Raw genomic sequence first — 27,016 nt, 5'->3', positions numbered from 1 at the left:
ATTAACTTTATTTGTAACAGCTATACTTGATATTGATAAGCTCGCTAATAATTGCTGATATTCTCAGATGGGTCTGTAACATCTGAACGGACACAGCTGTTGAAAGTTTCCACTCATCAGGTCTATAAATAAGAAGACCTGGCCTTATTGATAGACTCCGATATCGTGATTATTGTAGCACTGGTGTCTTATTGTCCTCAAATTTGTATTATTTTGTTTCATGTTTATTTGATAGGGACGGATACAAAAGAGAACTGTACCAATATTGAACAGTATTCAATGAATCGCAATGTATCACAGCATTGACAGCTCCTGCTAATTACCAATGCCTGTCCCAGGCATGTTTAAAATAAGAACATAAAACATGATCTCAGAAATAAATAAATTATATTGTACATTTAGTTGACCTTTAAAAAAACAGCAATACAAATTTCACGGTATACTGTATCTACCGTTATTATTGCCCTTGCAAAGTCAGAAGTGTGATTGTGATCATGAACGGCGCCAGTAGCTCAGCCCATAGGTGACTTGGCTGGGAACCGTAGGGTCGCTGGTTCAAGTCCCTGTGTGGACCATGTATGGAGCGTGGACTGGTGGCTGGAGAGGTTCCAGTTCATCTCCTGGGCACTGTCGAGGTGCTGTTGAGCAAGACACCGAACCCCTAACTGCTCGGGGTGCCGGTCACTGGCAGCCCCCTCGCTCTAACATCTGTCCTTAATTGCATGTATAGATCCTGCCTTTGCCTGTGTGTGTAACATGATTAATAATAAGAGTGAAAAAATTCAATTTCCCCGTGCGGGATAAATAAAGTAATTCTTCTTCTTCTTCTTATGAACACGTCTGTTTATCGCACAATCATTGTCTTTGAGGCAGGGAGAATTAAGAGCATCTTTGTGAAATGGGGTTAAATCCCACATTGCTAGTTTTATTAAGGCTTTTAAAGGGGGTCATCCCTATGTTTCCCAGGTCCAATGTTCCCTGTTTTCCCCCAAAAGGATCCTATGTTCCCCGGTCGTAATACAATACATACTGCAGGGAACATAGGGCACTTTAAGAAAAAGGGTTCCTTAATAGGTTAGGGTTAGGGTTATGTTTGTTACACATACAAAGTGGGGAACATAGGACCCTTTTTTGGGAAAATGGGCAACATAGGACCCAGGGAACATATGTAGACTCCCCTTTTAATAAACCTTGAAGTAAAATTCCCTGGAGGTTATTCTTCCTTTAGAGAACCTTCAGGGGACGTCACCAGCAGATTATTTGAAGGTTATTAAAAAGTAAATAAACCTTTAAAGGTTCTCTAAAAAAATATTTGTATTTGAAATACTGTGGTTGTCAGCCAAAACCACTAGATGGCATGTTTAATGGGGTTATGGCAAAAAAAGAAAGAGAAGGAAAACAGCACACTCAATACATGACAAGCAGATAGATGGCGCAATTGCTGCAGAGATGCTGATGTGTACAGATAAAAAATGATCTATTTTCTCAAAACAAACAGAGCCAGTCACCATTCTGTCAGCCACCGTTGATAATCGGCCACACAGCCGCTCTTTGTGCGGACTTGGAAGCAGCAAGCAGTCCCTTCGCTTTAGGGGAATGTATTATGCAGAACGATGCAAAGTTGTCCTGTCATTATGTCAAAAAAAATAACGTAGGAATGTTTTCCAAATTGATGGGGAAATACGAAACGTGCCTTACAGCCTAATGTCGCTTTAAAGTCACTGTGCTTATTTATTTTACCATCACCGTGACAGGGAAGCGAGCGGAGGGTTCAGCGCTCAGGAAAAGGTGGAAAAAAAACAACACATGTATTCCTAACAGCCGATTGGTCCAAATGTTCCCTGTGCTGCCACACTGCACACACGTGACCTCCCTGTTTTCACCCAGTTGAACGCATGTACTTAAAAGACAGGCCACTACCATTCACCAACACAAGCACGATTAACACAATATTAATGTCAGCAAGGTAAGATCGCTGCTGCTGCTGCTGCTGCTGCTGCGGGGGACTCGGATCACTGGAAGCCGGACCATGGCGGCTGCCACGAGCAGCAACACATCCACAGCCACACTCCAGATCAAGCACTCCAGTCTCGAGCATACGCGGAAACGGATAGACCCGAGGAGGAGGCAAGCGGCGTTGTCTTTTCTCAGCAACATTTCTCTGGATGGACGACCCGTGCAAGACGACGCGGACAACCGAAACGAAGAGGATGACCCGCTCGAAGCTAGGACTAGACGGAGCCTGGCTTCTGAGGCTGCTGGCGCCGCTGGAGCCGCCGCTGCCGCTGCGGCTGCTGCGGCGGCAGCGGCGACCACGGCAGCCCAGGCTCTCGCTTTTGCAAACCAGGCTCTCCTCGCCAGCAACGGGGCCGGTTTCGGGACGGGTCCCGCGGCTACTCCGGTGGGTGCAGACGCGGAGGGGGACGCTTTCATGCCCTCGACGTTCAGCTCGCCGTTCTCCGCGGTCCCAGCGTCAACCAGAGGGAGGCTGCAGACGTACACTCAGGGAATCCTACCTGCCTCCTTCTCCAGGCAAACCTCCCAGAACTACAGCCTGGAGGGCGGACAGATAGCCAACTCTGCGATAGAGCTGCAGAGATCGAGGTAACGATGTCTGGGTGCTTTTTTTTTCTTTTTTCCAGGAACATGTAGTGCAGTGAGTGTGACTGGCGGTGGGACGCTTGTCTGCAGGATCTGCTCAGTCAGGCCGTTAAACTGTACATGGATGTCATCATAGCAAGCAAACAAAAAGTCACCCATGTCCAGGTCAACTCACGTCTCAGTCCTGCAGACAAGCTGTTGTTTTTCAAATCATGCTGCACATCCTTTATTCGCTACAACAAGATGCCACTGACAAAAGCGTCTATTGCAGTGTTTTGATGGTTTACCCCCAGCCTACAGTGGCAGACAGATCACTGTGGCATTTGTTCATTTTAGTAGTATTAGTATAATCTGACACATCAGTCATTAAGAAAAGGCGTACAGCATAATGGACACCGTTTGTGTTGTCCTTCCAACAGCATTAAGGGTTTGTTTTGCTTCCTCACAACCACTTTAACACACCAGGCCCCGAATGAATAAACTCAGGGAGCAGATTCCTTGGAGGTTTTTGTTTCACAGCCAGTTGTTTTGGAAAGGTACTTTTGGTTCTCTGCCTGGACACACCACTACAGTAGAAAATAATGCCTTTATTATAATTGCACATTGTACAACGACATTTGCTGTGCATCCTCCTGTAGAAGGATTACATTCAACCGTTAGTTTATCTTCTGCATGCAGGTGGCTGTTGCCTAATGACTCACTGGTCTGCACAGGGACAGATACAGTATGATCACAGGGCCGACAGCTGTGCAGCTGTAACCTAGTTTCCCCAGAGAGGGACCTCAGCAGCACACCTCAGCACTTTATTTCTTTCTTACTTGTGCACATGCTCTTTTGCTCATTGTCAAATTATTTTTAGTCACTGTCATTCCAAAACCCCATCACACACTGCTGTCACCTTCTCCTAAGCGTAATGTAAACATCCTGTAACTCTACACTCCTGTTCAACTACATAAAAACAGGGGCTTGCTGCTCCATGTGCACGTCTTTTTTTAATTTGACCTCGGTCTACTTTGTCTTCACACCGGAGGTGCACGGAAAGTTTGGAGGGTCTGACCCCGCAGTAGTACAGCTGTCAGTAACAGTCGTCTCATGGATCTCTCACTGTCAGAATCTGCTGTCAAACCCTTTCCATTCAGAGCTGCTCTCTTAACCTAAACCCTCTTCTCCTTCTGGTGTTTCTGCCAGATTTCTCAGGAAGCTCCACTTCGTGGTGAATTACTCAATGAGCATTAGTTCCTCTTCCTGTCCTCATGGAAATTGCACTGAAAAACTAACAGCTTCCGAAAGTCTCATTCTGAAGCGCATTAAAGACGTTATATAACACTCAAGACACCATTAATCATTTGAAAATGAGCTCTGTATTGTCTCAGATAACACTCAAAAAGTAAAGGGAATAAACAAAACACCAGAAACACCCTACAATAAAGAACAAAACATCAATCATTAACCCCAGCTTCCAAATTAAACAGAGTTTAAGTATTTAACATTAGTAGACAAAACTCACGCAGTTCATTAATTAGATATTAATTAGCTTAATTTGCTGTTCTGGAGTTTTCAATATCATATGGGGTTCAACTCCGACCTGCGGCCCTTTGCTGTATTTCTCCCCCTCTCACTCTCTCTCCCCATTTCCTGTCCGTTCTGTATAATAAAGGCTTGGAAAACTGCCCAAAAAATAATCTTTCAAAAATAAATAAATAAAAACATGTAACATGACGAATTGGTAGCTAGCTTATGTAGTCTTGAGGGTTCCAAAAAAATGTAAGGTGTTTGTGTCCCGGGTCAAGCGCAGAAGCAAGAGGTGCTGTGTGTGCACACAAAATAACTTGAGTGCCGTTGTTTACTAATCAAGTTTATTTGAAACGAAGACAACTTGAGAAATTGATCACTCACGCCCATCCCTAGCAAACACGAAATGAATGTGACACGAACCACATCCCCCTGGGTGAGTCTTGTGCTTGTTTTGACTTATTCACCACGGGTGGGCTTCATCTTGGAGGGAGCGTACCTATGTTCCCCGTTTAAAAAAAAAAAAAAAAAAAAAAAGGGGGCATAGGTTTATGTGATAGCGGAACATAGGACCCGGGGAACTGGCAGCGGATGGCTTACAGGATGGTTACAGTTGAAAGCCTGTTGCGTTTGATACACAAGGCCTCCTTGTGCGTCGTTATTGAATGCTAACAGCCATGACAGAGCATTGCCAGTTGGTACCTGAAAAAGCGTTGAGGTTCGACACCTAGCCCTTTAGCTTTGTTTTTGCAATTCATTTCTACACAGTCATTCTATTGCTCAGTCAGTAAATACAGTATGCAGACGTCAAACTCTGACTGTAACATGCTTTTGGAATGTGCTGCTTGGAGGATGTCCACACAAAAGGAATTCTAATGTTGCGAAGTAAGCAACCTGTTGATGGAGCGTGGCCATATTCCACCGGCGCACAGATGGATGAGGGCTATGCACAGTGCCTGGTTTGTTTTCTGAGGGCAGCTGGTGGAAACGTGTCCAGAGGTCCCTGGCTGGAAGAGGCAGAATGCCCAGGCTTTCTGAGAAACAGCCTGGCTCCCTGCTCTGTATTTTCTGTCCTCCACTTCCTCTCCCAGGGGGCATCAGAGACACACTCTCCCCTCAGACTTTTGGCCTTCAGTCCTGCTCCCATTCAGGAAGTCGCAGAGCCTCTGATATGCTGCCAAAGTAGACTTTCTGAGGCCAAAGCTGCTTTAGAACATATCCTCATCAGAACCTAATGCATGAAAATGATGGGTGATTTCATATTCAGCTCTTCTTCAACTCCTCAGACATCCATCCCGAATCAGCACGCCAAAGATAGCATGCCTATTATCATCTGGTCTGCCTAAGGTGTAGAGCTATCTTTTCTTCCCCAAAAGATATCCAGCTTTTCTCATGTCCTATTTTAGTTGCATTTCCATCACCATTATGTAGTGCAGAGTCATGCACTTAACCGTATTTTAACAAGATATTTTTTTTTTTTTAGCCCGAGGCAGCAGAGGCTGTGGCTGGAAAACAAGCAGCACAAGCCATTATAATGGTCCTGGGGAGTTCTGTGCGATTGGTTCACATACTTTTGGTTATGAGGTTGATTGTTGTTCGCTGAGGTCATTGTTGGCATAATCACACGATTATATAAGAATACTTTATTTTTCCTTTTCTCAGTGTCTGAGATGTCAACAAAACACTCATAAAAGCCTGTACGATTTAACTGAGAAACCCACTTCAAGTATGAGGCAGAGAAACAGGGCTCAGAATAAGTTTTTCTTCATGCCGTTTCAAGCTGAACTCAAGCTGAACTCAAGCTGAAAACATTTCTACATTAAGACATTGTTTCTCACCTCTGACAGCTACACCACAGCTTCACCACTACACTGGCTGAAAGTTTTTTGACAGACACTCCAGATCACAGGCAAATCGGTGTTGGCTCGGGCGCTCACAAATTGCTGCTAAATTTATGAACTGTTTAAAAAAAATGCAGGCCAAGATGCTCTCTGGTGCCTCACAGACACATCCCTGTAACAATATGAATACAATATGCAACACAGACCAAAGTTGTATTTGAACCAGACAAAACAGTTTAGAAATACTTAAGACATGGAAATCCACTTTTTTGCGAATACACGTGCTAAAGTGTGTTTTTCTGGCAGACATTTCCTGGGTCACTTCTTGTGTATGTTTTCATGACAAAATGGCCTGGAGAGACCACACATACACATTGGAGATTCCTCCTGGTAATACATCTTGTACTGTAGAGTGGTGTGTGACCCCCTTTCACTGGTCAGTCAGTGAAAACCTTTTAAGACTCCTAATTGCAACACAGCAAGTTGAGTTGAGTAGTGTGAATGGTAGAGCTCTCTGACAACTTTGAATGTCTTGTAGTGGGAACAGAACTACTTTATTTCTGTTTCTGTAACTTCCTTTTTTTCCCATTTATTTTTGGCTGAACAGACAAGAATTTGTTTAAAATCACAATAATCACATTTCCGTTTTCCTGGGCTGTATTTGTGCGAAGAAGCCCAAAACATTACAAATGTTTCCACTCCACGACTCTCCCACTGCAAAGTGGAAGGCTATGTCCTTTGGAAAGCTGCAAACAAGGGTGAGCGTGTGAAAAAGGTTTAATCTCTACATCTACATAGTCCACTTGAGTTTTACAGTGTAATTGCATGGCACTGCTGAGCAGGATTATCAATAGTGTTTTGAAACATTTTCATGGCCAGAGGATGGCTTTGTGTTTGCAGTAGAATTTGCTTTATGATACATAGGTTGCATTTGTAAAACTTGCTTGAAGGAAATGAGAGCGACAATAGCAGGGGTTATGTCAGAGGGATGCTTGTTATTTCTCCTTTGCCACTGATTTATACTGAGGTTTCTTAGAAGCCTCTCACCAGGCCTTGTTAAGGTCAAACTGGGTAGAAACAGGCTGTTCTAGCAGTAGGAGTCGTATCTGACGTGAATGAGTGGCCTGGACACTGTTATTGTTTCCAGGATTTTTAGTGGCCTGGAAAACATCTTTTGCATTAAAAACACGTCCTGCTGCTAATGTTCACACAGTTCAGCTGTGTCCTCATGAACTGGAAACATTCCCTTCCAACAACTGGTGAGTGATTTTTTTTTTTGAAGATCAGTAACAATTCACTGAGATTTGAAAAAGAAACCCATGGCTACAGTAAGTGGATACAGTCGAACACTCTTTGCAGAGTTCAGCAGAAGAAGTGGTTTGTAGATCTAAGGAGAACTTAGAGCTGCATGATTATGACCAAAATGCTAATCACAAATATTCTGATCAATATTGAGATTGTCATTATTTATGATGATTATTAATTGATTGTAGGGACAACAATATTTTATCGCACTTTCACATTTAAATCAACAGAGAACTGACTCCCTTTCCATGTTTTGTTTAATTCCTGATAATGCATCAAAAATTTCACGTGAATTCGTGCATCTCCTAGAAGCAAAATCGAAATAAAATGGTACCTAAAAGGGACTAGCTTTTCACCTTCTGCTCCAGACATTTGATTTTCATTTTGCCCATCTGCTCTCTGTAGTATATTACTCTTCTACTCTGGACCATGGATGTATAAAGAGAACTGGACACAGTGTTTGAGGCAGAGCCCTGTACATCCCTATGAAAGTGGCGCATGAAGCCAAAAAAGTTTGATTTCCTGATGATTGGCACTATTTCCACATTGTGTGGCCTATAGTGTGGGTGCACTAGAGACTTCCACTGGCCGGGCTGGCTACTTCTGGTTTAGCGCTAACACGAATAGGGATTAAATGGTTCAATCGTGTGACTTATCCAGACTTTTCAAATGTTATCGGACCCAATGGATCAAATTCTGATCTGGAAAAGAGTCATTTCTTGCCTGGTGTGGGAAAAAAATATTTTGAGCCGCATAGCATCATATGACGGACCCGGTAGTTGCGATTCCGCAGTTTGGCCACTATGATAATTAGCTTTAAAGCCCGGTGCACTTCCTGCTGTGGACCGCAGCTGCAACAATAAGGGAAGTTTTTCACGGACTGCCTCTGTGCAGCAGCATGACAGCTCCCCAAAAAGTTAACCCACAACATCTCGATCGCCCCCTAGTGGTTTGCTGTCTAAGAAGCGTTTAGTTTGATATGCAGAGGTGTTTCCTATGAGTGAAGCATTTTAAATGTCAATATCTCAGTTGATCATGATTATTTAATTATGGGAAAGCCAACATCGTGGTCAACATTTGATTTATTGTGTATCCCTGTGGGGGATAATTGTCTGTGGGTTCCATACTACGAGTGACACCTCTTACGATACACATCAGTCATTTAATCCATTGATTTTTCAGTGTTCCAAGCCGACATCTTATTTCAGCATGACACCCCAGTGTGATGTTTTCTTATGACCTAAATTGTTGTGAAAGCTTCATTTAACATGAAGTATTTTTAGGAATTAAGTGATGCATCATCACGAGACATAAACAAGCCATGCCTCTTATACTCTCTGTAGACTCAGATCTATCTGTGTCTGTCTCCATCAGATAGATGATGTAAGACCATAATCATAAACCACAGGATCCCATTCGTCTGACTTTTAGGCAAAGGGGTCACACCCCTTCATTACAACCATGTCAGCTGCCCAGGTTCAAATCATTTTGACGGAAAAAAATGTACTGCTCACGCCCTTTATCGGAGCTTAATGTTGGCCCTTCCAGTTTATGATGATTAGGGTCATAATGTACAGTGCAGAAGGTCAGCCACTATAATGGCTCTCGGTTTCTCATCTGCTCCAACAGCCTGGCTCCTCATGTAAACACTTATCTCTCCCCGTCTCCTCCGCCATACACTGTTCACTCAGCTTGTGTTGGTTTAAACCCTGGGAGATCCTCAAGGACAAAGTCATCTTTTGTTAATCTGTCCTCATGCTCTGTCGTTTATTAACCAGCCACTCAGCTTTACGCTCTTCTCTCTCCACCTCTGGTTAAAATGTTCAGTGAAGGTCAGGGCAAGTGTCATCAGCTTGTCTGTATGTTACAAGACCTACAGCATTACAAGACATTGCGAAAAGCATCGGATACTCCAAGAAACAAATACTTGATGACAGATAGACGAGAATGTGTCACATTTCTACCACTTTTAAATGTGGACTCTTAAGCTGTCTAATGAATTGAATTATGTGTTTATTGTGGTGCTTTACCAGCAATCACAATCTAATTTTGGAACAGCTCAGGCATACTTATCCATCACATGTGGGTTTGTTTGTTAAACTGGCAGCCGATCATATAAAAGCGGTCCAGCAGAATTAGCCTGTTGAGTCGTGTAACTAAAGTGTGAAATAAAGGCCATCTGGGACAAAATGTGTTGCACAAAGTGCTTGCCGAGCCAGCGTGTTATCCTCTAAGCAGCTCTGATCCTGGAAAAAATCTCTGTGATCTACGCAAGATTGAGGAGTGATCACTGGAAACACAGGCGCACAGTGGTGTTAATGGGTGGTCATATCGCCACCGTCTAAGACTTGTTTTTGTGAATTAAACACAGAACAGACAGAGTTGGGTGATAATTTACATCATTGTTTGACTTTTTGTTCCAAGGCTTTCAGTGACCAAACACATACTTTGCTCCCGGGCTTTGCATCACTTTTTCTAGTACTGACTAAAATGTGTCTGTAGCATATACACTGTAGATCAAATTAGTGAACAAATCATTAATACTTGAGTCATTCTGAAATATTGTTATTGTTAAGCGTGCAGAATTGATTAAATGTCCATTGTAGCTATATCACTGCTGTACTTGCATGTTTTTTATACGACCAGTGAGCACAATTTGAGAACAGTAAGTATTGACAATTTAACAATGTTTTCTTAGGGCTATAGGGTTCAAAAATGAAAAGGAAGTGTAGAGACCCTTGCTTTGAATGACTTCAGCACATCTGCGCCCACAGGACATCACTGCTCTGGTTTGATCTTGGTCCGTTCATCTTGCAGATCTATATCCCCAGCACTGTTTTTTTTTCTTCACAAAATCAAGGTTTTTGTTGAAGTGCCTTGGTTATTTAACAAAACATGTTAGTGAGGTGGATAGCGGCTGAACTCACTTATTGATCCCCATTGTGTAAATGTGGTGTGAATGGTTAGATTAGATGGTATGTAGATGTCCACCGCCATCTGTGTGAATGTCTGTGTGAATGGGTGAATGTGACAAGTATTGTGAGAGCGTCTTGAGTAGTCAGAAGACTAGAAAGGCGCTATACAAGTCCATTTACCATTGATCCATTGCTTTACACAAAGTAGATAAATGAAGATTTGGGTTGAATTCCCTTCACTGTCTGTAAATGCTGATGAGGGAAATAGAGAATTGATTTTCAGAGCCCACTCTTGCCACTTTAGATATTGCCCTGCTGTGTTGTGCCCTTTTATTCAAATTGCTTTGCAGGACCATGTGTCAAAAAAAAAGAAATATCCCAATGAGGATTGTTATCATTATTTTTCCCAAAGTTAGTTATTTTCCAAAGTACAGTTGGTCCTGTGTTTGGTGTGATGTCTCTTCATATCCCCTAACTTCAAACTTCCCCTCTGTCTGTCTTCCTAGACGAAGACTCATCTCTCAGCGCTCTTCGCTTGAAACGCTAGAGGACATTGAGGAGAATGCTCCTTTACGCAGGTAGTAAACTGCACAGAAATACCACTCACATTGTCTGTTTCTGTATTTTATGGGTCTAAAATGAGACACGCAGTTCACTGTTATGTATCCCACTGGGACGGGTTCTTCGTTTTTTGAGGTACTGATGTTTTGTGTTTGTTTTACATTTTAGATGCCGAACCCTATCGGGTTCACCCCGACCAAAGAGCTTCAAGAAGATCCACTTCATAAAGAACATGAGGCAACATGATATGCGCAATGGAAGGTATGAAGGCAAACAACGCCATCCCTTAGTCAATACAATTCCTCACTGGATAATGGCAGGCTGCCCCAGTCAATGAACTGCAGTTTGGATGTTTCTCACATTACAAGCTACATCATAAGCAAGCAGGCCCGGTCCATTCACAGCATGTCACTTTGAGTTCTAAATAAAATATAATCAATTGAAAATCATCTCCATCTACACAGTAGTATAATCTGATATAATTTAACTTTATTTTTTATTTGATCAATATTTTAAAAATTTTGGAATAACACCACAAATTCACTACTGAATGTTAAATCACATTCACCGTGTCACAGTTTACAAAAGCATGTAAGCAGAACACAAATCCATAAATATAAAGAAAGCACAGTGGTGTTAATGTTGGTGTCTTACCGGGTGCGCACACTGTAACCAAAAGGAAAGATGGTTGTGTAATCTAGACTAGGAAGAGCCAGCAAGTGTTTACTGCTCTGCTGGTTTTCATCATTATCAATGTCACATTCCTCGGATTAAATCTAATTCAGTTAGCTGTTAGCTGGGTTTTTTTTTTTTTTTTTTTTTTTTAGTTCTATGATGCAGAGTCTGATCCTGGTGCTTTCTGAAAAAAACAAGTTTTGATTTTTATTTTTTTTTTAAGTGTAGATGGTTAGTACAGTATCTCGCGTAACTTGAAGTTCCTCCAGTTAAATTAGGTTTCCGGATAAGTAGTTAGTGGTTTTTCCTCATATTCAGATCCATATGTGAACTGTGAGCTGGATTTTGCACTTTTAAAAACTGATTAAAAAACTCCTTGTTGATTAACCAATGCAGAAACATCCTGCAACGTGTTGTTTATATCTTGATGTTGCGTTTGGTACGCGTAGTAAGATTTATCAGTAATTTTGAGGTGGTTGTAGTGTTACTCATAGTATGCCCTCTGTGCTGCTGACATCTGCTCACTGGGAAACATCTCTGATTGGTTAATGTATGTATGTTCACACAAGTACAAGGCGGTTTAGTATAAAAAATAAATGTTAACCGAAAAAAAAATGCATCATTGTTGCCCCCAAACCACTGACTACATACTACATTTTCTACAATACTACAAAACAACACATTTCAGCTCATTTTCTTCATTCTTATTTTTACTGCACACTCTCTCCAACTGTAACCTGTGGATCTTTTCGGATAGATATTGATTAGCTTGTTTGCCATTTTTGTTTTTATAGGATAGTCCTTATCAGTGGCAGAAGATCCTTCTATAGTGTATTTTCTGTCCTGCCCTATCGAGATTGTAGCCAAGCAGGGTATGTATCCTACAGCATGTTGAACTTTATAACCTCCTCCAGCCTGTGCTCCCTCTTTCCCCTTTGTTTTCTCATGACTCTTTTTCTGTGGATGTACTCTCCTCTTTGGTGCATACATTCCTAAGGGTTGGTTTTGGTGGATGCATTTGTACCATTAAGGTTTGATAAATAAATAAACAGCGGTCTGAAATGGGCTTCAAAAGCTTAACTTTGTATATGTCTTCTAGACTGTCTTGTTGCCCAGTGCTTGTTGCTTGTATTGCTTTTTTCCGTAATGGCTCTGGTGGTTTTTGGCCACTCTTCTCTTTTGTTTAAATCGACCCATTTGTCTGTCGCAACTGTCGCTGGCTTTGCTGTTTTAGCATTCAAGACTCACCTTTCCCAGGGTTCCTGCTCTTCTTAGATTTAGGAACTTGGGCTCTTAACTTTTTTTCATGTGTTGTCCATTGGTCTAATAATCCACAATGCTAGCAGACGTGAGTGCCTTGTTTTAGGGTTTTCATGTCTTGGTGCTAGAACAGGAAACATTTCTTTATCTGTATATGACACCTGTTTCCTTTTTTAAAGCAACGCAAGGGTCTTTGTAATGGGAACCCACCTGGCTTGCATGGAGATACTGTAGGTCTAGCCCTGAACACATGAAAGTGTGTTTTGGAGGAAGTAAAAGAGAAAGGAGATAGATAAACATCAGAGGATGCAATGCACAGACAGAAAAGCTTCACACCGGAGCTTAGCGAAGAGCATAAAAGGCTCAATCCGTTTGTGGAAGTTTCAAAGCCAGCCAATCAGTGCAAGGTCAAGGGTTAATAACCCCACAGGGCTGTCCATATACACGTTTGACTGCTCATTGCTGCTAATTGGTTCTTTACTGATACACTTTGGCTGGCTCAGTCAAGCGTTGTAACTTTAAAAACATTTATTAGACGACTTGGCCCCAAACAGCTGATTGCATGTTGTTTCTTTCTTCTGTCTCGCTGTCCATATTTGTACCATAATTACAGCCCCGTGAACAAAAACTGCCAAATTTTGCAAAGCAACTCAATATGGTCCCAAAAATACATGCAGACATATTTTGGGACCATATTCATACTGTTATAGCTGTAAATAATTAAATTTAAAGGAAACGTTTGACATTTTGGGAAATGCACTTATTCACTTTCCTGTCAAGAGTTAGATAAAAAGATTGACACCCATTGTCTATTATATATGAAAGTACAGCCAGGAGATGCCTAGCATAGCTTAGCATAAAGACTGGAAGCAGGGAGAAACAGCTAGCCTACCATATGTCTACCAGCACCTCTAAAGCTCAAATTAAAATGAAACTTTTTATTTTTATGGGACGTATGTTAGGGACTATTTCTTGTCCAGTGCGCAGTGACTTCTCACTTGACAATAAGGTAACTGCTCCCAACTAAATCAAAATAGTCTTGCACATTACCCTCTATAATATGGTCTATACCTAGTCTGTAAAGTGTCCTGAGATAACTTTTGTTATGATTTGGCACTATAAATGAAATGGAATTGAATCGAATAATATAACTTTGATATATTATTTAATCTTAGTTTGGACCAAGCGATGCTTGCTGTTTCCCTGAGCTTCGAGTCTTCATGCTTAACTAAACTGAAACAAAAATGATATTAATCTTTTTGGCAAGAAAGCAAATAGTCATGTTTCCTCAAAAGGTCAAACCATTAAAGAAAACATTAAGCTATGTTGATGAAAAAAACAGTTGAATTGAACAGGATCTGTTTATGGGGTGTCACTGTCTTGTGACAGCTAGATGGTGGTGGGTTCAAACCCTGCTGGGGTCTACTATGGCTTTTCTCTGTGGACTTTGCATGTTCTCCCTATGTTGGCATGGATCTCCTCAGAGCATTTTTTCTGACTTTAAACGACATGCATGTTAGGAAATGCTTCTGGCAAAGTGTAGTCACAGTTGGCCTCTGGGGTAAAAAGTTAAATGGGTCAAATGCAAAGGACTAATTTCCAAACAGGGATTAATAAAGTAAAACTTACTGATGCTCATAAATGGAGTGTTATGGGTGAAACTTGGGCAAGACTGTGGGGGGATATTATTACAAGCCAACTTTAAACTGTTTATGTGAGCTGTAAAGTTTATGGTAGTAAAGTAGCCGGCAGCGGTCCTGATTCTTTTAGTCATATTGATATTTATGCTATGTTCGCTTGATGCTAGATTTAGAAACATTTAGCAGGGCATGATGAGCATTTTGCATACATTATAACACAACTAACATACCGATGTTCGAAGCCTGTGATTCCTATCCATGCATGTTACTAAGCAACGTGAGCTTTTCTTATCATTTCCTTTTATTTCTCTTTTCTCACTAAAGTGAAAGAATTCATTTTCTGGATTGCTTCTTAGAAAAGCTCTCTCCCAAGAAAGCTTTCTGCCTCTTATGTTTCCCCCCTTTATTTCTTTTTGATCTCCACTGTTCTGTGAGACGTCCGCTGGCTGGGGATCTTGTCTATGATGCATCTGTCAACATTGTGTGTCCTGAGGTGGCCGTCTGCCAGATAACACTGTTTTCATTGTAACAGATTGGCTCCACATGTCATGAAAACACTCGGAGAGTCATGTGGGGCCTACTGTGTCATTTCTTCGAATCATCTGCGTGCCCCTTCAAAACAGAAAGCATGACCGAGTTAGGCTAAGATAAGTGGGGAGTAGAAAAACAAGGCGGTGTTACGATTCAATGTCTGCTGTCTGCTGACATTCAGAAATGTCACTACAATGTGAAGGTAATATTACATGAACACGGCTGGATATTTGGCTTCGTCCACTTGTTTTGACATAAAAACAAGGCCAAGTGACATTTCAGCACATAAAATACTCTGTGTCTAGTTTGGAAATATAAATGCCAATTCTGCCTTTTGTCTTGAGCATTTTCTTTCCAACAATTGCTGAAAAGAATTTTAGGCTTCATATATTTCCATTACCTCTGTGGTATCAGTTCTTCCGTATGGCAGGGCAGGGTTGCTTGATTTTGTAGAAAAAACTCTAATCCGGATTTTGTTGGTCAATAAAGAGACCACGATTATTTAACACAATTACTCATTGACTTGGGAAACATGCATTTATTGAAAAAAAAAGGCAAAACCTTTTCTTCAGCTTTAAAGTTGTACTCTGTAAGATTTCCATCTATTTCATTGTCTTTTAAGTTACTATCTATCAAAGAACAGGCTCGCCTGCAATTACATTACATCTTACTGACAAAGAGGCTGCTAGTCAACGCAGCTTAATTCTTAAGGAGTACAACTTTAAAGGCTGAAAAATAAATGTAAAAATGTGATGAATAAAATATTTAAACATATATATATACCGTACATTAAAAATAAATAAAACCTATTAAAATAGTCAGTGTACTTCCACAACCTACTGAAAACTACGAAACATATATTCAATGTATAAAAAAAAAATATATATATAATTGAATCAAATATGTTGTGCACTGCCACAGCTGAGTGAAAGCTGCTCAACATATATTCAACATTTTGAATAAAAAAACTATTCAATGTTTTCCAGTTAGTAACTTATAGGAAATGGGCAAAAGTGCACCACTGTAAAGGGTGAGCTCGATTTATAAGACAAGAAATGAAATGAAATGCGGCACAATAATTGTTTTATCTTGATTATCTTGTTTTCATAAGCAATGGAAGCCAAAATTGTGATTGAAAATAAAGTTTGCTTAATCGGCCAGTTCTATGGAAGAGCGTGAATAACGTGGATGGAAGGCATTTAAGGCATGTAATCTTCTTTGTCAGTGCACACACTCATTAGCTACTGATGATTTTGATTAAATCATATGCTTACCTTAATTAACATATTTTGCCATATAGCTTGCTGCCATGATTGATAGTGTGTTTTTTCCTTGTATCCGCATTTAATGAGCATGTTTTTTTTTGTTTTGTTTTTTTGCATGTGATTGCCGTAGTTTACTGTATGCTCTCAGCAGCAGACATTAAAACAGAGATTTTTCTCCAATAGAAAATGTGTGAAGTCAAGGACTGTTCACTGTTTGCTTCACTGAAACACTTTAGTCTCCAGCAGGCCAGGGCCTGTCTGTGTGGTAGAGATGTGGGGGTTAGAAATGGCCTCAGTGAGAAGGTTAAGGAAAGGGATGGGAGTTAAAAGAAACTGTTGGAAGGTTTGTATATACAGTAAAAGCTTTAATGGTCTTGTGCTCATTAGGGATATCAAGCTAGAAGGAGGAGGGCGTCAGCGACACCCGTCAGGAGGCATCAGTGCCAAGGAGATGGTGATCGGGCTGGAGGGAGTGGAGTTAGGAGCTGATGGAAAGGTGAGATGACAGCAGAAACATGTTAATTCAAAACATTAATGTTTTAAATTAACAAGGATACCAGTCACTCTGAGCTACCACTGAGAGGAAAGAGGAAAACAAAACTGCCTTTTATCTGCTTAGTGAAAAAAAACATCCATTTTTACACTAAATGTTCCTTTAGTTATTGCAAGAAGAATATTTTTGCAGAAATGCCAAAATGGCCAAGATAAAGTTTTTGACCATCAGTGCTCATTTTCGTTAAAATGATTAATATATTAAATGTTTTTTCTCCCAGACTGGCTTAGTTATTCACCCCTTTAGCTTTTAAAGTGCTAGACAACAACATTTATGCGGTTGTTTCATAAAACTTCCAAATGTGGTAGCTAACAGTAGCTACACCCCAAACATATCATTTCTATAAAATAATTCTAAGTAATGCTGAAAAAATATTTTCCACAATAAACTCTCGTTCAAAGTGTGGTAATTGTGCGAGCACTAAAGAAATATGCTCAGTCGCAGCTAACAATGCTTGAATTTAGTAGGTACATTAGCTATCTTACTAGCTTGTTTGTAGCTAGCTGCTACATAGGCAAGAATGGTACTAAGCTAGCGAGTCAGAAAAATATTTGCCTTTTAAAATATTTTACTGTTTATCTTTTATTTACTCTGGGTTTTTGATAAAGTAAGAAGACCTGTTTCATATGTAGTAAACCAACTTTTATCATGTTTGAACCAGGAAATAGGCTTTTTTCTAATCAACATTTTGGCATATCAAAGAAACCGCAGGGGTATTTAATCAAATTATTCAACTGCATTTAGTCAAGTCAGTTCCAGGCTCCTGTTATTGTGTACGCTAGCTCACTGGTGGGATATATTGGGGAAAGTTGGGGAAAACCAAAGGTGGTACCAATACCAGTTTTATTGTTTTGACAACATGCTGCTGTGGAAAAAAGATTGATTATATTGTTCAACCTTTTATAATAACTACACCTGTGTCTGCAGACTGTGTCCTACACCCAGTTCCTGTATCCCACTAACGTGCTGGGCGGTCGAAGAAACACAATCGACTCCACCTCGTCCTTCTCTCAGTCTCGTAACGCCAGCCATAGAAGCCTCAGTTTGGGCCGAGCCAACAGCAACCAGAGCAGCTTAGACACGGGTCAGTCAACTGTCAACAAGTCCTCAATTTAGATAGACGGATACATTATTTTTGGTCCTTTACCTTAGTCATTATGAATGCTATCTATTCCTCACCCTTCACTGTTTTTTTCCCCTCCATTACTCACGTTATTTAAATGAAAAAGATGCAAATGTTAACTTCTGGCTAAACCTCTGCTGTGTTTGTGCTCGTGGCAGGCAATGATTTGGGAGACTTCCGCGAGTACGACCCCAATCTGCTGGACGACCCACAGTGGCCTTGTGGAAAACACAAGAGAGTCCTCATCTTTCCCTCCTACATGGTGAGAAAGTCCTCTAGCTGTGTCTACCACATCAGCACCATCGCCAGCAGCAACAACTAAACGACAGCAACTGAAACAGACCCAGCTCTAATTTGACATGGTTTATTGAAATGAAATGAAAAAAAAATTGAAAAGCTTTTTTTTCCAATAGGTCATTTTTTTTTTATCATTATGGACCTTTTGTGCTCAGTTTTCCCACCACAACCAAGAACAAGCCTCGGCAGTCTCTTTCATATGAATCTTCCTCCCCTTTTATCAGCTGTTTCCTAAAAAAGGAGGCGGTTTCTGACCCAGACTCTCTCTCACCTTCTGCAATCTGAATGAATACAAAATCTTTATCCCAGTATAGCTAAAATAGCTTATAAGCAGCCACGGCAATAAAAAGTAGAGCCAGAGCAATAGCTAGTTAAGTGTTTGTATCTACTTTTCCGGAAAGAACGGATGCTTTATTGTGGTCGGGAAAAGAAAACCTGACTAGACTCCCCCCTCATTCTTTCCTGCGCTCTGTTCTTGTTATGGAGACTTGCAGAATACACAACAAGGACTGACATAGTTGAAATGTTGAGTCAAGGCCAGGCTATGTGTTTTGTTGTGTTTTTTTTTTCCTTCTCTTCCTCTTATTACAAAAGCCAGTGTCTCACAACAATGGCTATTGTGTTTACTACAGCAAATTCTCAGCATTTCACAGGCGGCTTAGGAGACACAACTCTCTGACTGAACTTTCAATAACAGTCATTTTAAATGCGGTTAGAAAAAAAACATGTTTAGTGGCTCGTTGATTTGTGTGAGCGTTTCGTCACAGTGAAAACATGGAACAATAAAATGTTTTTATGTGATGACACACTGTAAGTTAGTGTAAGGCATGGTTACATTCTACTATTTTTTTCATGCAAAGTCTGTGCCGTTCTGCTTTATGTTAATTTCTCGGGGCTAAGACCATTGATAATAAGCATTTGTTCTCCTTCATGGTTCATAATCAGTAGCGTGGCGTTCAGGGTGGATGGCATTATTTACACTCCATGCAGTGCCTGTAATACCATACAAGCATATTGAGAGTCATCCTTATATTTTTAGCAACACTGCATAGGGTGACACTTAAAATCAGTGGACACTTTATTATAGGATGAGCCTTTTTTTTTTTTTTTACAACTTTGCTCTTGTTTTTGTACATTTGGCATCATTGTCATCAGCAAGTATAATACTGTATTCACCATAGTAGAGGAGCAGCTAACAATTTATCTTATCATTGATTATCAGTATTATTCAGATCATTTTCTCGAGTAATTGTTTTGCCTACAAAAAAGCCAAAAATTGTGAAAAATCACTATCAGAATTTTGTAGAACCCAAAGTGACGTCTTCAAAAAAGCTTTGAACACCAGTCCAAAACATTTTATTAACTATCACATGTGAAAAAGCAAAGCAGCGTATCCTCATTTTTGTCGCTGGAACCAGACAATATTTTTTTTGAAAAATGACCTAAATGTAAACTGAGTTACTAGTTAACTTTCTTCTCATCATTTCAGTTCTACACCAAACTAATTGCTACAATCTAGGAACAAAGCGACAACAAAGTCTGACTGGTAAAGAAACACCAACACTCTATGATGAGATAGTTTGTAAATAATCCTTCACCTTCACAGTTTTTTTTTTAAAGATTATATTATTTTTTTTGTGGTGTCTTTTCAGTGAAATTTGGACAAAGGACACAAACAAAATAAGAATGTAATACATTACATAGTTAAATCACAGTAACACTCATATGAGTTAAGTATGGAAGCTCTGAAAGGCAAGGTAAAAAAATGTTTTTCGGACATTGTTGGCCAAAACCGAAGTTTATCTCATACGTATGATTTAGTACCTTATAGGTACGAGTTTAACTAAGCTTAATTAGGCTTGTTTGAGGGTGAGAAAGCCACGCTGAATGAAGTGCCTGCCGCACAATAAAAAGGGAAGTGAAAGTTTAGCAAAATGTTTTACCTTTATTAGTTAACTACAAATGTCTGTAAAACATAATGTAAATGTAAGTTGTGGCTTCAGCAAAATGCTAGGAATGTACTTTACTCTACAGGAGCCTTATTCTAAACCCAAACTCTCAGCCACTCACTGTCTTACTGTGACTCACCCACCTGGTACCCAAAGCATGTTATAACAAGCACTGCAGGTTGTTTAATAGAAGCCCGATGAAGACATGGAAACAACAGTCAGCAATCAAGTGTGTTTTGTGTCCTGTAGTGTTTTGTTGGAAAAAGCAGGCGATAATGATCTGTTTGTTATCCTCAACAAATCCTCTGAAAAGACCAAAACCAACAATGTGTTAGTCCATCTCACAATATTTCCCAGCGCACTTAAATAGAAGTGTTATTTTCCTGAGTACTATTTTCAGCAGAGGACTGATACACACACTTACTGTGCTAATGACTATTTACACCAGCCAGGGAGGTATACTTGGTATTCACTCAAAATAAACCACCCATGTTCATTGTAATCAAGGAACATGTCACGCAGCGCAACAGTGTGGCTCATTTGGTATTTTTAATAGTTTTTGGACAACAATGGTGCTCTATGACACAGAAGAATAAGCTATATCAGGCTTTGGATACACGGTAGAATGTGCGTGTTAGTTGGATCAGTTCATTGTTGGTTCTGGTCTTTTCATGGAATTTGTTGACAATGAGAAAGAATATCACCAGACTTATCCTTTTAAAGTGACATGAGTAACACCAGCTCTCGGTAAAGCCTCATTGTGTGACTGTGGAATCCAACACTAGTGTGTGAGGATCGGCTCACCCTGCCCAGCGCTGAGAGTGTGGTCATTTTGACACCACCTCTGGTTTTCCTTTTCAGACTACGGTCATTGAATACGTCAAACCTTCTGACCTCAAGAAGGACATGAACGAAACCTTCAAGGAGAAATTCCCCCACATAAGGCTTACGCTCAGCAAGATTAGGAGGTAACAGACAGTAATGTATAGAATGGGTTACTTTTTAAAGTTTGGTGTTTAAAGATGATGTAACTTTTTTACCATGACCTATTTTCTCCCTTTCCACTCCTCATTCTCTGCTTTTTTCACCCTTCTGCAGCTTGAAAAGGGAGATAAAGAAGTTGGCCCAGGATGAATGTGGTTATGAGGAACCGACAGTGGCCATGGCTTTCGTCTACTTTGAAAAACTCGTGCTTCAGGGCAAACTAAACAAGCAGAATCGTAAACTCTGTGCCGGAGCTTGCGTCCTTCTGGCGGCCAAGATTGGCGGAGATCTCAAGAAACACGAGGTCAAGCTCCTGATAGATGTAAGTTTCCTCGCTCACACCTCCGAAAAAAAGCGGTGTGCCCTGATCATTATGTAGACCCCTGTGGGCCAGTTCACTCCAATTAAAGTCAACAAATCAAACACAGAAAACCATCCACAGTGAAGTCTGTGGAATATTCTTTGTATTATACTCCCTCTTGTTTGATTATTCAAGCTTGTTTTTGATAATCATGAAAGCTGATCTTAAAGAGTCATGTCCTGTTTTTCAAACTGATCTTGCTAGTCGACTGTTTTCAAATCACATAAAGGGCAGGCTGCGTGTCAGTCCAGACTGCAGGTCTGGAATTTATAAGCTCTATTATGTCGTACCATGATCTCCGATGAAAAGCTCCTTTGAAGCCTGTTTTTAATTGTACTTGTGGTCAAAAATATGTTGCATCTGTTGCACCTGTAGCCACACCCAACAACGGTGTCACAAAGACTGCAGCAGGGTGAGAGCCACTGGAGGGCAGAAAAAACCATCAGATTTTAAGTGGGCCTTGCTCTTTAAAACTAGATATCGGCAAACATTATGCACCAGATGCTGTGATATACTTATTTTCAGTTTCCAATAGGGTGCAAGCTCAAAAACCGCGAGCTCCTAAAATTCCCATAATGCAGCTCAGTAATGTCTTTCCTTACACCCTTCCTCCCGGGTAAATGCCCATCTTTCCACCTCCAAGCCCCCAGTTTGTGTTGGAAAGATATCATTTTTTTGAGTATCACTTGTTATGAAGAGTAAATAGATTTTTATGAGTAAAGTGAGTGGAGTGCCCCTTTTTTATTGAAGTATAAATAAATAAATAAACTCACGCACCTGAGTGGTAAAAGAGCTGCTGCAACGGTGGATAAAAATGACATTTACTATAAATTCTCACCAATAAAAGTTCCCGATTATTTTGTTATTTAATAGCTTTATAGTGCAACAGCAACATCAGGAAATGTCGAGTTTCCATCAGCAGTAACTTGAATGCAAACATGAACAGTAAAATAATGCAGATGTGTGAAAGTTCAAACCGGGACACAGGAGAGAAACTAAACTTCACTCCGCAGCGACATTTAGTTAGAAGCGACAAAAGTACTGAGAGCTGAGCACACAGACATCTAAAAATGTAATATACATATATATTAGCTTTAAGAGTGACTAATTCACCCCCCTTTAATATAATGATACAGTTACATTTCTGCAGAAGTGGCAATAACAACAAATTCAGTTTTGTCTTTTTAAAATCCTTACTTTTCACCTCTACCATTTTCTAGTTAGTCTGTGGATTCTGTGATTTACATCAGGTTTGTCAACCATCCAAATGAGCGTCTTCTGCAGCGGTGCTGGAAAATAAGCCAGTGTAGCTAGAAGCAGTTAGGAATGCAGCATCGCAGCTATCTATTATTTAGTTAATATTAACTCTCTCTCTCTCTCTTTTTTTTTTTTTCTGGAAGAAACTGGAAGAGAGGTTCAGAGTGAACCGCAGAGAGCTGATAGCCTTCGAGTTCCCGGTCCTGGTGGCGTTAGAGTTCAACCTGCACCTGCCAGAACACGAGATCATGCCCCACTACAGACGCCTGCTGCAGACCTCCTAGCATTAGTGACCCGTCAGGAGGAACGACCGCAGGGTTCTCCTTCTGATCCCCTTTTCCTTCCCACGGTATCCATCCTCCCACCTCTCTCCTCGTCCCCTTCAGCTCTAAGGTACCACCGGCTGTCGCTCAGCTGCAGCCGACAACGCCCTCCTTCATTTGAGAGATCCTGAAATCTGCCAAAGGGACACACTTCTAAAACTTTCCTCCATCATTTAACTTCTACATTCACCCTCCACTGCACAGACTTCTGAAAGAAAGAGTTCAACCGTCGGCTAACAAGTTGTTTTTCCAGTTTGCATGTTTTCATGACGTCGTCTTCACTTTGTACATTTGAGAGCTCTCTTGTTGATTAAGAGATCTTTTTCTTTCTTTTTTCTCTTTTGTTTGAATCTGATGGTGAACTGTTTTTTCTCAGTTAAAGCAACCAATGATTGTAACTTTTTGATCATCTCTTTTCATTGATCTTTAACTTTGGATGAACTCACTTTCGTATGATCGGTCGCCTCCCGACCTGCAAAAGCCTTTTTAAGAGGTTGGTTTTGGCTGGACTTCCTCAGAGGGACGCATCTTTTTTGCAAGTCATCGTCTTAAAAGTGCACTTTTTGGATATTGCAAAGCACAGGGGGGGAACTTTTATTGAGCTTGGGAACTAATCCTGAAAAATAAGCTGTGTTCATAAGCACCACACATAAGTCATTCAAATGGACCTTTTAACATTTTTTTCTCTCTCTCTTTTCTCTTTTATTCATGGATTTCTAGCCACTACTATCCGCATGAAAAGCAATGATTGTTTGCATACAGGTACTTGCAAACAAGATTGGACTTCCTATTTTAACTGAAGTATACCATTCATTTTCTACCAGTCGAATGCTTGCCATGGACTTTTATCAGTGTCGAATTTTCCTGTGCTCTATGTTAGAGTGTATTGCTAGCACATTTACGGTGCTGTAGACGGGGTCAGGAAGGTAGTTTTGAAGAGGTGTTCATGAGTGCAAAAATGCCATTAAACAGTGATCAGGATTAGCAGCAGAGGGGCGGTGGGGTGGTGGGGTGCTCTAATGTCGAGGGAACATGTCCTTCGCTCTGGAGGACGCGGGCTAAGACCCTGGGCCAGTAATTAGACTTCCTGCTGAAGTGTTCTTGAGCAAGACACCGAGTCCCTTCAAGGCTTACGGGACATTTGAGCTCACCTGACCTCTGTAAGGAGGAGGAAAATCAAAACGAGATCCCAACCAGGATCGATGACGGATCAAAAAAAATTGCATAAAACTTGAATATGCATTTGTTGATGTGAAATCGAAGTTGTTTTAAAAAAACAACAAAAAAAAAAAAACTGAAAATGAACAATAATGGGATCAATTAAGTAATGTATCATTAATTTGGCATGTATCTCAACTTGATTTTCTTTATTTTTGAATTACCTTGAAATCTGCACAATACCACAGAGTATTGAGAGAGAAAATGGTATTTAATGCTGCTCCCAGTTCTATGGTATTTGAGTTGAAACGATCACAACACGAAAACCAAATTGTAATGAGAAAAGCATGGATTATGCTGACATAGGGTGAAAAAAAAATGCTGAGCTTATTTCTATTTGCAAGCCCAAAGATTTTGCTATAAGATGCACACTACAAGACACATGGGCGACACTTATTACATGTGTATGTTTGTAAATAAATTGCTTTGCTTGTTCAATCAAAAAGAGACTCCAGAAATGTTTTTACCTCATCTGAATCCACGTGTACGGAGAGAACTGAAATACTCCTTTTTCTGCATGAGTTCACGCCACCCCAGGCCAATTATAGTAACGTCTTTATTTATTCAAAAGTTCGACTCAAAAACCCAGTCAAACTGCTTCATCTGAACTGTGTGGGTGTGGTTTGTTTGAGGCACTGGTAACATAAACACACACACAACCTAGCAACTGTCATCAGACTTTAAATCAAATAATCCTAAACTCTGATTGGTGCATGGAAATATGTGACATCACACTTTGCCAGGTGAGGCCATGCCCACTGCAAAATCAGAACAGCAGCAATCGCTCATGAGCAATAACCAAAACAGTTCTAGTTTTGCTAGAAAATGCATTGTGCGTTCATTTACTGTATGAACCCAGTTATTATTGAAATTTGAGCAGTTCATGGTCCAGGGAATAACCTTAAATGGGTCAGGGTTAAGTTTAGGTCACCAAAAACTGAAAAGTTTTTTTTTTTAGGGATTTCAGATACTGGTTAATTTTACAGCTTTCCTGCAGCAATGGAAGTAAATTATGTCTTGCAAACAAGTGCTACAGACTTATAAATCCCATCGAGCTGGTTTGGGATGAACTGGACACAAGGGTGAAAGCAAAGTGCCTTTACCAAGTGCAACACGTGGGGACTTGCAAAAGTGATTGGACCAACTTTGCAAACAATCTATATACATTTTTTTTGTTTTAAAACATGAAAACAAGCCTTTTATTATGTATTTGTTATATGCTTTAATTTTAGAGTACACTCAGACATTAAACTATGTAAATTTCAGTAACAACAAGAAAAATGGAGTTTTTTCAAAACTTTTGACCAGTAGTGTAAGTCAGTTACTATGGAAAGGTATCCCCCCGCTGCCTCATCCTGGTCAGGCTACTTTTCAGGCTTACTGTAGCTTCACTTGCAGCTGAACCAGTGTTGAAATAAATCTGCCAGACTGAAACAGTATTTTCTCCAAAGTCTCTCCCAAAGGTTTGACATTTTGACATGGGCTTCATTTATTGCATACTTAAAATATGAGCTTGTAGCTTTTTTTCAGTCTAAAGTATCCGCACAATATTCCCCAGGCTCTTCAAATGCACTGCAATCATGTCTGTACTCCTGTAAGGAGCTAATTTCAACATTTGTTCTCTCTTGAAATGACACTGACAGAGCCAGCAGTTCTTAAAGTGACTAATTGTTAAGACGGTCTTTACTGTTTATGAAACTCCCCGCTGTCTTGCAAATGCTAAACTGAGATTGTTCAAACTGTCATGACTCATTATTTCAATACAGTAAATCAGGAGTGACTCCAGAAGTTTTAACTGGAAATGGACTGCACCTGTGGCTCTGATGCAATCTGAGAGGTCAGATTTTCATCGAGTGGGAACTCTCCTGCCCGCCACACATCCAACGTAAACAGGGCCTGCAGTCTCGTGCTGCCATCAAAACAAACAGGCCAGGCCCGAGTGTGGACACATGGCATACGTGGCTTAGTCCCCTCCATTGACGGCCTAATTCCCCCGCAACACCTCATAAAGGGGTCTATTGACAGCCCTTCCTGAGCCCTGCTCACACACAAGTGACCCTCATTGTGAAAATATGTGTACCATCGTTTGGGGCTAGCTGCAGTCTATTGCCCTACCCTTTAAAATAACATTTGGCTGAAACTGCATTTTGCCCCTTTTCCTGTCATCATACTGTGACTCAGGGCTTTTCTACCATTTACACTAGTTTGTAAACAAGGAAGTAGTCAACACTGAGGATTAAATACTAAATGAAGTGGATGCAAACCTTTTTTGTTACCCTTGTCTGTAGCAATATTACAGGTTTGACTGTGCATATCTTTATTACATGTACACGTACAGGCGTGTTTCTAATTTTAACAGGCCGTTAAAATCCACAAACTCCTCAGTGTTTTGTGTCAGCAGGGCTACAGTCAGAAGGGGGAAAGCACTGCAGGTGGACCTGAAAATCTGATCCCATCTTCGTGTTTGACAAGGCTACCTTATCCCTTTTGTTCCACCCCCCGAGAGTCTATTTCAGAGACAACTGAACCCACTGTAACAGAAAACCAGTGACGCAGAGCAGGACGTTTAACGCTTCTTACACTCATTTATTGATGGTTCTTAAAAAAACAACAACATGCAGATCAACTTTTTAAGTAGGTGTGCCGGAGGCCCCCAATGTGAGTTCAAGGACATCTGCGGGACAGGAGGAAGCAAAGGGCCAGTGGACATAGCTAGGATAAGACTTCAAATCTGTTTCAGAAGCAGACGTGATGATGGACGAGACGTTTGATGATATACCAGTTACCTTACTAGACAGATACTAGTCTGTCGCTGAAAGTAACTTGTGGAGTTGTTGATATGCTT

The 27,016-nt window shown here is 40.6% G+C and overlaps 1 protein-coding gene across 1 annotated transcript; it reads left to right on the top strand.

Moving 5' to 3' along the window:
- The first annotated feature begins 1,901 nt into the window (after positions 1-1,901).
- On the top strand, positions 1,902-24,556 carry cables1 (Cdk5 and Abl enzyme substrate 1). Its single transcript, XM_083928785.1, has 10 exons — positions 1,902-2,604; positions 10,681-10,752; positions 10,904-10,996; positions 12,205-12,282; positions 16,494-16,602; positions 17,587-17,743; positions 17,941-18,044; positions 20,890-20,996; positions 21,127-21,334; positions 22,774-24,556. The coding sequence occupies exons 1-10, from the start codon at positions 2,030-2,032 to the stop codon at positions 22,912-22,914; spliced, it is 1,644 nt and encodes a 547-aa protein (XP_083784911.1). The 5' UTR covers positions 1,902-2,029; the 3' UTR covers positions 22,915-24,556.
- Positions 24,557-27,016: the final 2,460 nt, after the last annotated feature.

This window comes from Echiichthys vipera, assembly GCF_963691815.1.
Source record: "Echiichthys vipera genome assembly, chromosome: 15".
NCBI lineage: Eukaryota > Metazoa > Chordata > Actinopteri > Perciformes > Trachinidae > Echiichthys > Echiichthys vipera.
This window is presented reverse-complemented; position numbering and strand designations above follow the sequence as displayed.

Coding starts and splice junctions, on each gene's coding strand:
- cables1 (XM_083928785.1), top strand. CDS start 2,030: ATGGCGGCTGCCACGAGCAGCAACACATCCACAGCCACACTCCAGATC. Junction 10,997..12,204: donor CATGATATGCGCAATGGAAG/GTATGAAGGCAA, acceptor TTGTTTTTATAG/GATAGTCCTTATCAGTGGCA. Junction 20,997..21,126: donor ACGCTCAGCAAGATTAGGAG/GTAACAGACAGT, acceptor ACCCTTCTGCAG/CTTGAAAAGGGAGATAAAGA.